The sequence below is a fragment of the Drosophila eugracilis genome, unplaced genomic scaffold (genome assembly GCF_018153835.1).
Source record: "Drosophila eugracilis isolate 14026-0451.02 unplaced genomic scaffold, ASM1815383v1 contig_2147, whole genome shotgun sequence".
In the NCBI taxonomy this organism is placed as follows: Eukaryota; Metazoa; Arthropoda; class Insecta; order Diptera; family Drosophilidae; genus Drosophila; species Drosophila eugracilis.
The window spans coordinates 805,618-822,857 of NW_024573030.1; the positions used below are offsets into that span (position 1 = coordinate 805,618).

The 17,240-nt window shown below is 39.1% G+C and overlaps 1 protein-coding gene across 12 annotated transcripts in view; it reads right to left on the minus strand.

The window, feature by feature from the left end:
* LOC108103528 (fasciclin-2) overlaps nucleotides 1–12,799 on the minus strand; it is a 69,837-nt gene extending 57,038 nt beyond the window's left edge. For 11 of the 12 annotated variants that reach the window (XM_017209043.2, XM_017209042.2, XM_017209041.2 and 8 more), the window contains exons 1-2: nucleotides 12,577–12,799; nucleotides 9,318–9,648 (exon numbers count right to left, since the gene is read on the minus strand). In XM_017209043.2, the coding sequence (XP_017064532.1) occupies nucleotides 9,318–9,399 (82 nt within the window). In that variant the 5' untranslated portion in view covers nucleotides 9,400–9,648; nucleotides 12,577–12,799. The remainder of the gene's footprint in view (nucleotides 1–9,317; nucleotides 9,649–12,576) is intronic. The other variant, XM_041818088.1, reaches the window with a different exon arrangement.
* Nucleotides 12,800–17,240: the final 4,441 nt, after the last annotated feature.

Below are 17,240 nucleotides of genomic sequence, written 5' to 3' on the forward strand. Positions count from 1 at the left end.
AAATTTTCCGCCTATTTGTTTGCAACAAAACAGAATTAAAACAATCGTAAAAACAAAAATAACCAACAAGAGGCATGTGGCACTCCCCGTTGTTAACCCACCAAAAAGGCCTCCCCCCTCGCTGCCCTGAAACACACACAGAGAGAGAGTATTTTGCTGTCGTTAAATCGGCACGCGTCAGAAATCAAATGTCAAACGACACACAACAATACACAATACCATAAATGGGTGCCGGGGGGGAAGTCATATTGTAAGAGATGAAGCCACTTGGATGATATATCCTGGCAGGCTATGTACATCCCCCTAGGCACCTTTTCACTCCGATCGAAGGGTATCTCTATAGAGGCATTGTGCTGCTGCAATTACGTTTATTAGCAATTGAAAGGCGGCAACCGGCAACCGTCAACCGTCAAAGTTGCACAATTGCATCCGGAATCAGGGGAACTAATAGCCAAAACTCGTAGAAGAACAAGCTGGAAAATAGTCTTTCCACAGAGATATGATTTGGGTGGCCCATGTAGCATTTGCTTTTTGAACTATCGATAATTCGGACGTTGCCATTTCGAAAGTGATTGTCAATTTATCAAATATTTAATACAAGGTTTGCGGTTTACGAAATTATTAAGTTTAAGCTCAAAGAAAATTGTTAAATATTGATAATTAAAACCGCAAATCCTACGTGGGCCACCCTTTACTATTTTTTATAGCAACAATTCCGCATAAACTTTCCAATTCACAAAAATTCTCAAATCATTAATAATTCCCAACTGCAAGAGAAAAATGTTTGCTCATCAGACAGCTTAAATTAGAGATCGCTTCATTGGCAGAGGCAAAAAACCAGGACTTGGCCACGAACAAAAACTTCTTTTGCTAGCCCTACTGTATACTTTTTTTTTTCTACCGATTTCGGGATTAATCAAACCAATCGGAAACAAATTCGATTGCAGCATTTTCAGACCCAAAAAACAATTTGGAAAAGTCTCTACACACACACACAAACACACACACATGAGGATGGTTTTAATGGCCCCAAGACCATAAACAACCAGAAAAATAAAAAATCCAACAAGAAAAAATATGCCTGGCTCAGCTTGAAGAAAATTGAATCACAGGAATTTAATCATCAGTCAGTCCATCGTCGTTTCTCTGTGTGTGTGTGTGTGTGTGTGTGTGTGTGTGTGTGTATGTATGTATGTGTGTAAAAAGAGTGCTTTATGCGCTTTACTCAGAATTTGCTGCAGAGCTTAAAACATAAAGTCCAAAAGTGACGACAGACATTGGCAGCGTTTTCACCGGAAAGTGGGAAACCCAAGACTGGGCGGCCTCTGCAAGTCGACAGATAAAACTCAGCGAGTTATGTGAACGCCCAGGAATCTCTGAGGTAAAGAAGACGAGACTACAGATACCCTGGATTAGTTGGCTCTATATCAGCGAAATATTCTAGATATCAGTTTTCGAATTTGAGTTCAGGGAATCTGAAATATTTTTCACATTTTTCTAAGCTTTCAATGTCTGCACTAAAAAACTGCATTCCTTTTTATTTTAAAGTTGGCCAACAAAAGGACAAAAGGTGAATCACTAGCAAAGTGTTCTTCCTCCTTTCTTTCTTTTTTTGGTTAACAAAAATGATAAAAGCCCGAGATTCAAAGGGTATAGAAAGGATGAGGATGAATAAGGCGAAGAAGAACTTTCAACTGCAACAAAGCAATGTGAATGAACTTTTACTTTTAGCAGACATCAAATCACCCAGCATCGCTTTCTCTCCATCTCCATTCTGTTGGTAGGGAAAGGTAAAGGCCATCATTAATCTTGGCTGTCCACTGGATAAACCCGTCCGCTCGTCCCCCGTCCGCCATTCCTCCAACATTCATATAATCCCCGTTAGCGATATCTGGCTAAGTTTGCTGACTCAGTTTCCCACTCGTCTGGCTGTGCTGCTGCTGCAACATTCTTGGGTTATTAATGGGTTAAGCTAATTATTGACAAAGCTGTTTGCCCCTACAGGGTGAGGGTTTATAAGTTCTGGACACGGAATGCTTCACTCTGAATTTTGTATTCCCGACAAACTGACTAATGTCCGAGGAGAATCCAAGTCCAAGTCCGAGGGTGCATTATCCCATCCTTCCTGGACAACACAGCACAACGATAACAATCAATTTAAAATTCTTTCCAATACATTTGCTGCTCAAATTATGCATGACAAATGCTTAAAAGTTCATGACTAAAATGCAAACACAAAGAAGGGCGCCGAAAAAAAGGGAAAAGGGATAAGGGGGGTCGGTCGGTCGGTCGTCGAAGGCAGTTGATTGTTGCTATTTTGGTCGTTTTCATCGCTTCTTTTGTTTGCCCTGCATTGCGAATGCGCATGTGAAAAATTGCCATAAAATTATGAAAATTTACGCTAAACTATGCCCAGTGCAAAAAACAAAAACAAAAACAAAAAAAAAAGAAGAAAAACTGGATAAAAAGGGGGGGCCGACGACTCTTCACCATAAAAGGGGTTTTCTCATGGTTCCCAGCCAACTTGGCGTCGGCTAAAAAGTTTTCGTAACTTTGGGAATGGGATAATGATGAGAATGAAGCCGGCACACGGCTCAGTCGAGAGGTTTCAACAAGGAGGGCAGGCAGGCAAGACAGGCAGTAGTGGAAAATGGGGTTTATCAAAGAGAAGGAGGTTTCCCAGTCAGTCAAAGCGCCAAGTTCCAACGAACTAGTTATTTTCAAGTCGCGGAACTAGTTTATCAACAAACTCTTTGATAACTTTTCCCCATAATACCGTATTCCCTATATATATAGTTAATTTTCTATTTGCCAAAACTGTTTTGCCCCAGTTTCTTCTATATAATTTATGACTACTTTCGATCTAAGAGTAGCTCTGCTTCCCATCAAAGAGAATCCTTAAGGATTAGTTTCCTTTTAATTACCATATAGTTTTCACTGATCTGGTTAGACTGGAGAATCCAATTTAGACTGAAGATGGCTATGCAATGTTGCCAGAATAAGAACAGGTTAGTTTGAGTACCTTTTCCAATCCCAAACCCAATCCCATTTCTGTTTCATTGCAACTTGCAGCAACCCATTTTAAGGGGCAAGCGAAGAGGAAACAAGAAAAACCGACAGCGGAACATGGCTGGCGAAGGGAAAAGGAGGGGTGCTAGATGCGAGGGGGGCTTTCAAGAGGAAGTGCAGCAGGGGCGTATGGGGTAAACGTTGATAATGACGCGGGGAGCCACTGAGCACATCATATGAATGTCAGTGAGGAGCAGCAAAGGCAATGGCTGAGAAAAATTGAAGGACACAGAGAAGAAAATTTGTAGAATTTATGATCAATTTTATGATTTAAAATAAAACTTTGATCACTTTTGATGGAAATACAAAAGATTCTTTTAGGGTTATCAAAGAGGTTTCCAATTTTTCTAAATAATTTCCAAAACTGCTAACCATTTTGCGCAGTGCAATCAGAGGGCAGAGAGCAGACAGTGCTGATGGCAGAGGTTTATTTGGTTAAATGCTGAAAATTGCCAAAAGCAGCGGAAAGTGGCGGTGTGCTAAAAGGGGAGCAAAAGGGGGGTAAAAGAGGGGGGCAAAAAGGGGAAACCAAGGGGAATTGCCTTATGCTTGCACTTTTTGCCGCTTTTCGTTGTTTTGTGCACATCTTGATGAGCTGCCGCTGATAGTTGAGGCTTAATGGTGGGAAAAAAACAAAAAACAAAGCGGCAGGGCAAGATAAGTGCTGCGGATGGAGCAGGAGGAGAAGGTGAAGGCGGAGGATTGGATGAGATTGGGTTTGGGATTGGGATTCAGTTTTGGGAGGACGATGAGAGGCTGGCGGCTGCCAAGGGCGCAAGGTGCACGACGGGGTGATGTTCGTGGGAGTGGAAGTCACTCAATTTGCAGTGTGGGAAATTTAATGAGTCGGGCGGCAAAGCGGGGTATGGCGAGGATCAAGGGTATGCAAAGTGGAGCACGACTCCGTGGCAAAAAACCAAACAAAAAAAAAAAAGACAATTTGATCCCCAGACCAGAACTAAAAATCAAGTACAGTGGGCTAGGCCAGGCCACTTGCCAATTAGAAGTTGTGGCAAAATTCACATTCATACAGCAATCCAGGTTCCCAGGAAATATTTTCCTATATAAATATAGTTTTCCTTCACCAGCCTTAAAAATCACAACCAGAGTTGTCCTCTCTCTCTCTTAAACGGACAGCTATCCCACCTTAAACGGACAGTACACTTGAAAAATGCGAAATAGAAACGAATTGATTAAACGACCGACGACCAGGGCAGGCAACCAGAACAAAGGCCAAAAGCGAGACAATAAAGGGTGTGGCTTACCGGGGGAGTTGCAGAGGAAATAAAAGAAAGGACCCAAATGGACAAGACGGACGGACGAACGGACAGACAGACAGACAGAGAAACGGACAGTAGAAGTTGGGACCTGGCCATGCACTTTGCATTACCAATTAGAAGAACCCGACGACGAGCGGACCGACGGCACAGAAGGTAACAAAAATTGACAATTGACGCCGCAATCAGGCAGGCAAACACACATGGGCGTCGAGTCGTGGGCGGGGTGGTGTCTCTCTCTCTATCTCTCTCTCATTGTTATGCAATTGCAATGGGGCAAGTCAATTAAAAACATTCCATTCAGGGCGGCAGGCACAACCCTCAGGTTCGTCTGGCCACCGATGACCGTTTGGATTACGGCCAAAGGCGGATATCAATGACCCAACCTCACCACTTCCCTTATTTCCCTATGTGACCCATGTGACCATGTGCATCTCACCCATTCTTCCTGATAACCCTCCTCCTCCTTGTCCTCTTCCACTTACTTTTCCTACGTTTCTCATTCGAGCAAGACATAATCCAATTAGCAATTAGTTGTGTATGGACGGGGCGTCATCGGGTTACCTGAGCACCTCCCAGATGGTTCGATTCCGATAGGATGGTGTGTGTATAAAGAAAACAGGTAGTAGAACACCAGCCTTTAGGCCCTAAGGAATGTGTCCCCCAAATCGAAGGCCTGCCCTGCCAATTGGTTATAACTCAATTTTTGGGCTGGTTATTAGGCCTGGCACGTCTCGGGACGTCGTTTCCTGTTTCTGAGCCTTGAGATCTCGATCTCTTGGCAACTTTTTAACAATTCAGGAGCGCTCAGGTGATGGTGGCATTGGCAAATAATGAAGAGAAAAACACTTCTAGAATATATTAATAGATTCAAATAAATATAAAAATTTTAGTTTTAGAAGTGAAATAGAAAGAAAAACTAATTCAAGTTTTTGGAAAATCTTTTGATTTTTGGTAAAATGAAAACCTTCAACTTATAGTCAAATGTAATTAACTTTCGTGAGGCCCCCAGATTGGGCGCAATGCGGGTGGTGTGGACCTGGGCCCCCAATCATTTTTTTTATGCTTCGCTTGAATTTTAATTTAAAATTCATTCATCATACTTGAAGATGGAAAAATGCAAGAGGAGGGCGGAGGACGGAGGGCTGGTCGATGGCTTAACAACAATCCTTCATTTGTATTTTCTGTGCATTCTTTGTTTGCCGGGCTTTGCCGGTCTGTCGTTTTTGTTTTATATACATTATGTATATATAGGAATGTATCTTATCTTGCTCTGAGACTCATTGTTTAAGCTTCATTGGGATTATGCGGGCTTAACCCCTCTCTTTTTCTTCGTTTTTTTTTTTTGTTGCTTTTTGTTTTTGGTTTAACTCTCTCTTACCCACACTCACTCACTCACAGCATTCCATAACAAGTAAAAGCAACTGAAAGTCTTGCCATATTTTTCACACTAATTCAATTCTCTCGTTTTTCCCTTTTAATTTGATGTTTTCCTTTTTTATCTCAGCTTATTATTTTCACATATCATTTTTTGTGATAATTAAGCTTGCTTTTTGGAATATTTTATGAGAGATGTAAAAATGGTTAACAGAAGAAGTCACAAGAACACACTTTTCTTCTGGTTTTCGCGTGGGTTTTCCAGCTCATTTGCAGTTAATTTAAATGGTTTGGACTCGGGCTTTTCCGCAACAATGCCTGCTAATTATGGTGAAGTTTTTCTTTTTTTTCTTTTTTGGGTTCACGGCTGCATTGAAAAATCAAGCACCCATTAAGATCTCTGCAGAGAGATATATATATATAGAAGAGAGATATAGCCCAGGCACAGCTCATTATCATTTCTGCAATCCACTTGAATCCTTTTGTTTTTCTGTCCCATCCGAAATGTTTTGTTTTATTAATTAAAGCGAAATGCAAGGCTTTCCGGGCATTACTGGATTAAAATTAAAACAAGGGAAAAATCATGAAAAAAAAGAAAACGAGAGCTAGAAAGAGGCAGCAGCAGTGTGTGTAAGTGAGAGGCGCATAAACAAGAAACGGCAACAATTCTTTTCTACGCACGGCCAGACTTTGCAACATAATTGGAATTTCCTTTTTCCTGCCCATTCCCCACATTACCCCTCTCTCTCTCTTTCCGCTGGCTATATTCGCTCTCTTCCATCTTTGTCTTGTCAAGTGGCACAAAAGACAAGAAAAGAAAGAACTCAAGAGTTGCCCGCTTGACCATAAGCTGTCCCATTCAGGCAACAACTTGAGCAGCAGCAACCTGATGTTTCTCCCCCTACTCTTTCTCCTTGATAGAAAGGTGGATACTAACCGGGAGGGTGGAGGGTGAAGTGGACAAATGGAACGATGATGCTGCTGGGCGTGAGAGACTAAGACTGACTAAGAAGTCAAAAAGATATGAGTCAGAGAATTCTGAGAATGTCCTCAGTTCGAGGAAGAGAGGTATAAAGTCGAGTTCATGGGCTTGGGTTATAAACTCAAGACCCTCCTCTCTGAATTCTCAGTCTCAGCTTCCACTTCTTTGTGTTCCACCACAGTGATTTAAGAAAGTAAATGAACATGTGCTTGAAGATTTCCTTAAATTTTTATTAATATTTCTTTAAGAATCTTGAGAGATTGTATAAAATTCAAGTTTATGAAATCGAAAAACAGGTCCATGAAACACCCCACAAGGCTATATTTTATCACCTGCTAACCTGTTAAGTTTAGCAATTTGGCATTCGCATTCCATAGGAAATACTAATCGTGACTCTTCTAATATAAATCTTGCTTTGCCAAACGGGTTTAAAGATATATATTCACCATTAAAAAACATCTCAACTTTGGTTTACCCTAAAAGTCCAGCTTTATTTTCCTTTCTTTGAGAGTGGTCCGCCCAGTGGAAAAATCTGGAGTGCCTCAGCTCTCAAGATTCTGCTGGTCCCCGCTGTGGACCTCTCAGATTTTCCATTTTCCATTCATCTAGGGAGCCCTCATCGTCCATTAATGGCTTGACGAACTACTCGGACTATGTCTAACTGACAGTTTTCCCAGGCGCGATGGCCGAAGTGAAAGCGGCACCCAATTAAGCCAGTTTCGGGCTTAGCTAATTAGGACTGTCCACCCTTTTTTTTTTTTGTTTTATTTTTGGTTGTATTTTTGTACTTTAGCTGCCCCTTCCCCTCCCCACCGCTTTTCTCAAGACATTTTCTCCTGTGCTTTTCTTCAAAGTGTTTTTCTCACACAAAAAACAAAAAATAAAACAAGACGAAGAATATATAGAACAAGCTGCCGTTTAGAGCGCGGCAAACAAAAAAAGAAAAGCGCGCCAGTCAACAACATAAAAAGTTTTAAGTTTACTACTCGAAAATTAGAGCACAAACTGACCACAACAAAGGCGGTACGAGGAAGAAAGGGGCTGCTTTTCTCACTTTCTTTCTTACTCAGGGAAAATACTTATTTCCAACTAACCGAAATATGATCAGTTAATCCGATGAGTCATCTAGCAATGACTTAACCAATTTGTATTTTGATTTCCTTTCTAAATAGTGGAAGAAGAAAATTTAAGAGATTTTTCTGACGGGAAGAAAAGAAGAAATTACGTTAATTAAATTCGACTTTCTGCGGTTTTAGAACCTTGCCTTTGGGATCGTCTGACCAGCGCTTTTGTGGTCCAAAACCGGATGCGGTAATTGCTGGGAGAGAAGTCGTCTTTGGTCTCTTCTCGACTTAACAGTTAAGCCAAGAAGTCTTCTGCCAGCCTATAAACTTCCTGAATTATGTATCCAGCAAGAAGATATATCTTGCAATTTGTTGCTAATCTGGTTTTATGGGCCAAAAGCTAGTTTCAGTAAGCGGTTCTTTGTTCTTAATTTCTAGCCTATTATTTAGCCATTAATTAAGAATCATTTTTTGTTTAGATTTTTGGCATAATCAAGTGATTATTTCTAAGAAACTTAATATCAAGATAGTTGATTATAGATTGGAATCTTTTTTTGTGGATATTAGCTAGCCAGAAAAGTTCTAGAAATATTCTCAGATAGCTACCAAATCTCTTACTTAACAAGCCTAGTCTTGCGCAATATTTTCAAGTTGTCTAGGCAAAATGTTTGCTCAAATTTTATTACCTCAAAGTCAGGTGCCGGAATCTTAGATATATATACATATATATACCTTAGTAAGTCTATCATGTATACTGAAAAATTTACGATATTTGAGCAGAGCTACGGTATATAGTCTGTTTTGAGGTAAAACAAATATTGACTCTAGAGTTTCGGGAGATTGCGGCGATAAGGAAAAAAAGATGATTTTAGTTTTTCCTAAGATGTTGTTTTATTTCCTTTCTGAGGTCTCTATTTACCTAGTGTTTCAGGGTCGCCCATGGTCGTCATCAGGTAACCAAGTGCAAGTGCTCAGGTAAAGTAATTTGTCTGCCCAGTTTTTGTGGTGGGATCAGAAGAAAGAAAGAAAGAAGAAACCTGAGAAAAATATGATATGACCCTGTCTGACTGATAAGCGGATTTCAGCTAAGTTGGAAGATCTCATTGGAGTCATAATCGTGATAGGACTGATATAGTACTTAGGTTACAACAGTACCAGACGAGTAAAGCTAATGATTTGTCAATTTTCAGAATGATAATTAAGAGCCAAGTGGAAAATTAGGGCATCATAAAGGTTATATGAATGGAAATGTAGGGTTTTTTAGGCCTCTTTATCAGTTTAGATCTTGCTAATTTTGCATTTAAGACAATTTTAGAACATCTCTTAACCACTTCCTTTCAGTTTTCCTCAAAGAAGTACACAAAGACTTTGTGTGATAAACAAAATTTCAAAGTTTCTCAGACATATGCCCCATCGAAAAGCCATAAATTTGCAACTTTCAATGCAATTTGTGCCTTGGCTTCCCATTTCTAATTATAATGCCAAAAAAAGAAAAGCATTTCTTCGACTAAAGAGGAGCCTTCTTCTAGTTTTCTTCCCGTTACTCACCTATTAAAGAGCAGCTGCAGAGGAGCAGCGCCAAAAAGACGCCGACTGTATTCAGCGGCAGCGATTTTCGCAGTTCACCCATTTTTTATCGCTGTTTTTTCTTGTTGTTGTTTTTTTTTTTGGATTTGGTTTTTGCAGTATTAGTAGTAGTTTCCCCTGCTTGCAAATTGATTGCTCTTTCTCGCTATCCCTCTCTTTTTAACTTCTTTGGTTTGTTTACGGTTGCACACGAAAAAAAATGTTTAAAAAATTTGCAGTTTATATTTTTTGTTTTTTTGATTAACACTTCTTTGTCTTTTGGAGTTTTTCTTGCTGTTTTAGGTGCGTGAATCTGGAAAAGAAATATGGTAGAAAAGTGAATTAGTTAGGTTTAGATTTGTATTAACTTTAATTTGTGTTTAGATGTTAAAGTTAAAGAGTGACCTAAGAGAGTTGCTCATCTTTCAAAGCTTCTTCGAGCTTCTTCAAGATAATGTTTCTAAGATAATGTTTAATACGCTTTTTTATTAGTGAAAATGTCTGGCTTTTGATTATTATTTCTTCCCAAGTTTTTTTTTTATTAACTTTCCAAATAACTTTGGCATTTTTGTTTATTGCCGCTTAAAGCCATCTTGGCCACTTCTCGCTGTAGAAGTTCATCTGGATTTGATATTTGTCATAACTTTAGCATTTCTGATTCAAATGGCAAATGTTGGCATTTATGGGCGCGAAGAAGAGGCAGATGCCGAATGCTTTTTACCAGTGCGACTGCTACAGCAATAGTGTGTGGCAGGCGGCGGCGGCATGACTCTTTTGCATTCTAAAGTTGGCGGCGGCACCCAAGTTAAAAAACAGGAAAAAAAAATAATACATAAGAGAGAAAAAAACCTGCTGCGCCGCTGACTTCGCACATGTTGGCCAGTTTTTTGTAACGGAAATTGCGGGCCTTTTGAGCAGTCGAAACACGTAGAGCGGGAAATATTACAGGGGGTGCTGCGCGCACTACGGATGGGGGGGTTTTCATTTTTAAATACAAAGAGGTCCTCTCTGAATTCTTAAATACAATTCTTCTACCTAGTAAAAATGTTCAAACCAAAAAAATGTATATTCTCCCGCAGATTGTTATCTTTTGGGCTAAAGAGTGGAATATATATTTTTCTTATCGCTACCAACTTATTTGCTTTCGACTCTCTGATTAATCGTGACTCAAGCTATCTCTCTTTGTGTTTCATGCTCCCTCTCTCTCTCTCTCTGTCTCTGTCAGACACTAAACGTGCACCTATGCTTTATGTCCTTGGATTGCAACAAGTTCTAAAGTACAGTTGGCACTGGTTAAAGGGGAAACTTTAGGTTTTTTTGGGATAAGCATTTTTAAAGGTCTTTTTTGTGATGTTGACTAAGACATTCTATATCTTAAGGTTTCTTAAATGTAACTATAATATATTTTTTATTAATATTTCTTTTTAACGTAATGATGAAATAAGTATTTCTTTTCTAACCTTATCACTGGCAGAACGTGACTCTTAAATCATGACTAATACCTAAGGTAAAGAAGCATTTTGATAAAAATAATCATGTAACTTCCAGCGGATTTTAAGTTAACAAAAGTGGAAGTAGCTTTTCTAAACTATAAAGAAGTTATGTTCCTGACATTAGCCTTTCTAGATCATTAGCTTTAGCAACAATTTCATTATCAAAAAATCCAAAACAAAACCCTCAAATCTGTAGCTGCTTCTTCGCCAACAACATGTCTTGCCACTAATCCCGCCCACTTTCCTTTAGCGGGACTTCTCCCAGCGCCCACCCAGCCCCCTCATTTGGCTTACGGTTATTACAGTTACTGGGGTAATCGATATTTAAGGCAGGCCTTGACTTTTTTTCTATAGAAAAACCATGTGTCTGCGGCACGCGAAATATTCTTGAGAATTTTTTTTTGGTGTTTAGAACAGGCCAACAGCCAGCTTGCTTTTGGCAAATTGAGACATCCCAAAACAGAGTACTACGAAAGCAGGTCTTAAAATATTCATAAAGTTTCAAAAACGCTAATTATAATGGGAAACTCTTGTGCTAAAAGCAGGGGGGGCTAAAAGGGGTGACGGGGGAGCCAAATAGCGGGAGAATTTTTGGGAATCTGTTCAAGTTGCATAAAAGTTTCAAAGTTTTCCACTTGAAATTCGTGAATTATTAATGCTGATGTCAAATGATTTGATTTTGACTTTCGACGTGGGGGCCCAACAATTTTTAATTACATTTTCAAGAGTTTTCCTCCCATTTGCAGTTGATTTGTTGAGATTGGTTTTGGGAATGAGAAAGTTCGAAGAATTTTGATTTTAATTTCAAATATTTAAAACTGCTAAATTGTTTGATTTTGAATCGAATTAGTTCTAATTTAAGAGAGCTTCCTTGTTCTTACGTAATACGTTACGTTACGGAAAATTGAATTAAGCCATTAACTTTACAGCCGACGACTTGTCACATTTTGAAAACTTTACTTTGGAAAACTGCCAGAATTAAGGCTTAAAAACTTTTTTTAAGTCAAAGAAATGCAGTTGGCAACTTTTTACTGGCTTGTTTAACACAGTTTAAACAAATATTTTTAATCATGTTATAACTTTTGTGAGAAGCCGCCGCCGCAGCCAACAAAGTTAACTTTAGCTTAAAGGAGATTTTGGCCTAGACAAAAAGGTAACATGAAATTGACTGTAAAATTCGAGGATCCCTTTTCTACTTTCTGTTTTTCATTTAGTTATGTTTTTCATTTTAATATTTTCCAGCTGCATAGTGTGAGTCAATTTCCAGTGCCCACTGTTGGTTGGCAGCAGCAACAACCACAAAGCTGGCAGCGAAGCGGGCCCAAAACCAGTTTTCAGTTTTATTTTTCTTGTTTTCAGGTGTTTGTTGTTTTTTGTTCTTTTTTTTCCATAAACGTTATATGCACTTTTCCAACTCGATTTTTGTATGGAGTTTTCAAAGGGTTTTTCATGGAGTTTTTTATATTTCTTTTTTTTTTGGTTTATTGAAAATAAACTAACTTTTGCACGTGACTCATTGGAATCTTAAACAAAAAAAAAACATTAACAGCAACAACAGAGAGTGCGTGTGAACGAGAGAGTGATACTTTTTTTGTCACACGCTAAAAAAAAAATTTAGAAAAAAAAAACCATCCAAGAATGCCGCCAGTTTATTTTTGGTTTTTAGGGAGCGCTGTCTCGGAGAGATGCTTTTAGTTATAGTTTGGCCAAGTTATGTGTTTTTGTTATAAATATTTATTTATTATTACCAATTTCTCATTGTTTAACTGGCACACTAACACACACGCACACGACGCGCCATAACCGCTAACACAGACAACACACAAACAGTGAAGAGAGCCGCGAGAGAACGATAAGCTAGTAGCCAGCTATTATTTGTTGTTCGCTATCGCCAGTTTTGTGTTTCTCTTTCGTGAGCAAAGAAGAGCACTCGACGCGTTGGCCGTCGAAACGTAACTGAAAGCGTCGCCATCGGAACGCCAGCCAAATACCACAAATTGAGTTTGTTGCGCACGCTGATGTGGCAACGCCGAGTGTTGCCAGCGGCAGATGGGGATATGTTGCGGAGTGGGCGAGCGAGAGAAGTAGAGATACGAGGCATATATGGAGGCACAGTTTGTTTTCAAAAGATCTTAACATCTACTTATTCATTATTAAGTGAGTATAACATAAAGTTGAAATCATAAACTTTTTCTTCATATTTATATTATTTATAAATATAATTCCCAAACTATAATTCCAGTGGAGAGACCTTGCAGCTACCGTTAGACGGCGAAGAACTCAACTTTTTTTTTCTTCTCGTATGTCAAGCAAGGTCAAATGGCGATGGGGCGGAGAGTAACTGGGCGGCGGCACTTAAGCCCCATTTCGTCACTTTTACGAGCGACTGGTGTTAAGTTTTTGACACATTTTTTGTTGCCCAACCTTTCGTAGGGGGTTTGTCAAGAAGCCTCTAGAACAGGCCATTAAAAATGTAACTACCTTATTCGGGGGCACAAAATGCTATTTCAACGAACTTTAACGTATATTACGAAAATGTTTATTATCAAGAAGAGGTTTAGCTGTGGCTTATAGGAAAAAGAATTTAAGAAATACCCCTCCTCCTCTGTTGTAACTGTAACGAATAGCAACATCCTTCGATGTTAGCAACATGTTGCCCGGGCCCTCTTGCAACATTTAGCCTCGGGAAGAAACCGGAGTTTAATGTCTTATTTTTCGGAATTTCATTTTACGATCTTGCTTGCCTCTGCTTGGGAAAACTTGGAGATGGGGGAAAACGACGACGACGACGAACGACTTTTCCGGCTGGCAACATTTCGATGATTGCCACTTGTTGCCCGCGCAACATCGACTGAGTTTCGATTCGAACTTCGTTTTTTTTTTTTTTTAATTACAGCGCGCTGTCAAATTAACCTCCCACCGCCCACTAACCACCAAGGAAACGGGAGAAGGAAGGGGGTGTTGTGCGATTTTCCCGGTTAAGTGGAAACAAAAAGAATAAAACAAAAACCAAAAAAAAAAAAAAAATCCCAGTTACGTTTGAATGCGTTCCGTGCAATTTACTAAATGAAATTGCGTATCTGACAGATGCATAGATGCCAATGCGATGTATTCTGCAGTTATCATTGTTGTTTTGTTTATGTGTGTCGTGTGTGTGTGTGTGTGACGGAGCAATTTATCACCCTATACAGAGGGATATATATATATATATTTATATAGATATATAGCAGCTATACAGCACCCTCCCTCCTTCCCTTACCCGAATCGCCAATAAGTGATTTATAGGATTGTTATTTTGTCGTTGATGTCGCACTTTCGCTGCGCTTTATTTATTGCCCTGCACCTCCACATCTCATCCCCACTGCTTTCCCACCCACCACTGCACAGCAAACCCGATTCGACCGTTTCGTCCGATTTGTTGTGTGTTAATTTTACTTCCATTTTTCCGCCGCACGGCCACATGAATTTTCCGAATTTTTCACAGATGAATATTGAATTGATCGGCTGGGACTACTGAACTGACTGTGGGAAATGTGGTGACAATCGTTCTTCATGCTTAATTTGCTAATGTGCGAGACCTTTGACCTGCAAGCTGGTCATGTGAAATTTGTTCCCATTTAAAGATTGAATAAGGGAAGCATAAATAGGATCATAGATAATATTTTATCTTAATCCCAACTCAAATGGTAACATTTGATAACGTAAATTTTGATTTTTTAAAACTCTCTTTCTTATTAAAAGAACAAATTTATGTTTATAATTAACACATCAAACCCAAACTAATCGTGTTTAACAACAATAAACTGCAGCTAAGAGCTAAGTTTCCTTTGTCAGAGTAAGAAAAAAAAAAAGAAACGACTTCCCCCCTTTGAAAGACTGCAATTATTTAACAATTATGGGAACAAGTGAGCAACAATGGCTTTAGCTCGAGAGTTGATCGAACCCACTTGAAATGGTTTCGCCTGACCTGTGACCCTGATATCCGATCATCTGCTACCTGATTTGATGAAGACATCGACGTAGAAGGAGAACGCAGCCCGGTGGGATGTTAGATTTCAGATGGGTGGTCTTCGAATTAATCTCCAGCGATCATCTCGGCAATTCTGTTCCAATTTGTAAGCCCATATCGAGTTCGTTTTCTCGTTATGCCCGTTTCTATAGCTGGAAAATCTATGATGAACACCTGAATTTTTGGTGGTGCATCAAGAACATGGTTCTCAAATGACGGCTGTAACCGCACAGCCCGAAATCATTAGAAAAAAAATGGTTAATAACTCTATAAGCAATTAGATCCGAAGAGTTCCCTCCATTCTGTGTTTAATTTCTGACAGGTTTTGTCCGCACCGAAGGCAGAAACTCACTCCCCATCTTGCCGCTGATGCTGCTGCTGCTGCTGCTGCTCTTGGCCAGAAACTTTAGCCGGGCATCATTAGAGTTCACAGAAACGACAGCCATTCAGCGGGCCGAATGATGAATTATGGTCGTCAAATTGAACACACAAAGCACACAGAATCCGAAGAGTTCTGGTTTCGAATACATATATCTTAAGATACTCTGTTGCACTTACAGACAATGTGAATCAAAAGATGCCCAAGGTGCCAACGACGGATGCACAATAATTAATTGATATTTAAGCAGTCTCGCCTTATGAGTTCATTTGCCAGGACTTGGACGGCACAAATCAAAGATGAAGTTGCTCTGAAATGAAGAAAAATAAAGGATATTTAATGGTTTTCAGTTTCAGATTGATTTTTTAAGGATTTTTTTGTGATTATGTTGTAGAATTTGGCAAAGGATCATTAATATTGTTTAAAAATCGATCTTAAGATCAAGTTTTTCTTTTTGGTTTAAGTCTCATTTCGTACTTATTTTCATTCAGAAATTATATTAACTGATATATCATATTTTGATATTTCTTACAAAGGTACAATATATTCCTTTTTATAATGTCACTGCTGTTGTCTTTCCAAGAGTCTATTATCTTTAACCCTAGGTTTTTGGTCACAAATGGGTTAATGAGTATCTATTGCTGACCCATGTCCATGTCCATGGAAACCCCTCAACTTTTTCGAGTGTTTCTGTATAGAACCCTTCTGTTATTATTATACCATTAAATGGCCCCTCTCTATTCGTCCCCCAAAAAATAACCCTTGACCCTGGAAACACACACAGAAAAACAAGTTGATGAGGCCTTTTCTTTGACATTCTGAAAATAGTCTCATTAAACCATCAGGACAATAAATGGACATGAAATATTTTCACAGTTGACCTTTAATGAGCTGAACCCATCTCCCTCCCCCCGCTCCCTTCTATAGAATTCCCAACTTCCGTTCGTATAGCAACCGCAAAAATCCTCGATTCCTTGCGATTTTCAGACTCGGCGACCCTTATTTTTCAGCACCCTAACCCCCACCCAACCAGAATTTCATTTCTATTTTGCTCGGACTTTGGTATTGTTTATTTGTTTGTTTGTTGACCTTTTAGCCCTTGGCGCGTGACTGTGACCATTTGTCCATTTCAGTTGCGCACGCGTGCCCAGATATTTCCGATTGCCTTGACCCAAAACTATACTTCTGGGGTGACATCTTCCATCCGCCCCTTTGTTTTAAAAACATTTTCGACCACCTCCCTTCTGCCTTGCCATTTTCGGTTTTCAATTAAATTGCCAAAAATTATTGCTTGTGGGTGTGTGTGTGTGTGTGTTTATGGGAAATGCCTATGAAAAGAGTAAGAAGGGGTAGGTAGGAGTTCCACCGGGGGGTTAGTTAGTGGACAGCATAAACAAGATCGGGGTCATCCATTGGGTAATGGTAATTGCGACCAGTTCTCATTTCCTGTTGCGTTTCTAACGATTTGATTTAATTTAACGCACTTCGCTTGCGTAGTTAAAAGTTTTTGTTAAAGGAAAATGAAAAAAGAGGATGGGGAAATAGTATTCTGTTGGGTGGCAAAAGGGTGGGTTATAAAGTCGAAAATGAAAAACGACAAAAATCACTTTCTTTTCCCTATTCAGAGGCTTATAACTTGACTAAATGAAGTCAGATTTACAGTTTACAGTTTGGTGATCTAAATTCAAAAACCAATCAAACTGCATCAGAGAAATATTCAAAATTGGGGGAAATTTTTTTTTCAAAATTTTGCATTTTTTGATAGGGGTACCCCTTACAAAATTTTGAATTTTTTGAAAAATTTTTTTTTTTCCAAATTTAAAATATCTGGTAAGCAGCATTTTTCAGTGTCAAAAAACATTTACAAAAATGTATTTCCTTTTCCAAGAAACCCATTTTTGAGAATTTTACAGCAATTTTTCCAGGAAAAAAGTAACAAAAATTGATCATTTTTTAAGATTGAATTTTATGCATTGAAAAATACAAAAATATTTATTATTGTAGTGTTTTTAAGAAATAAAATA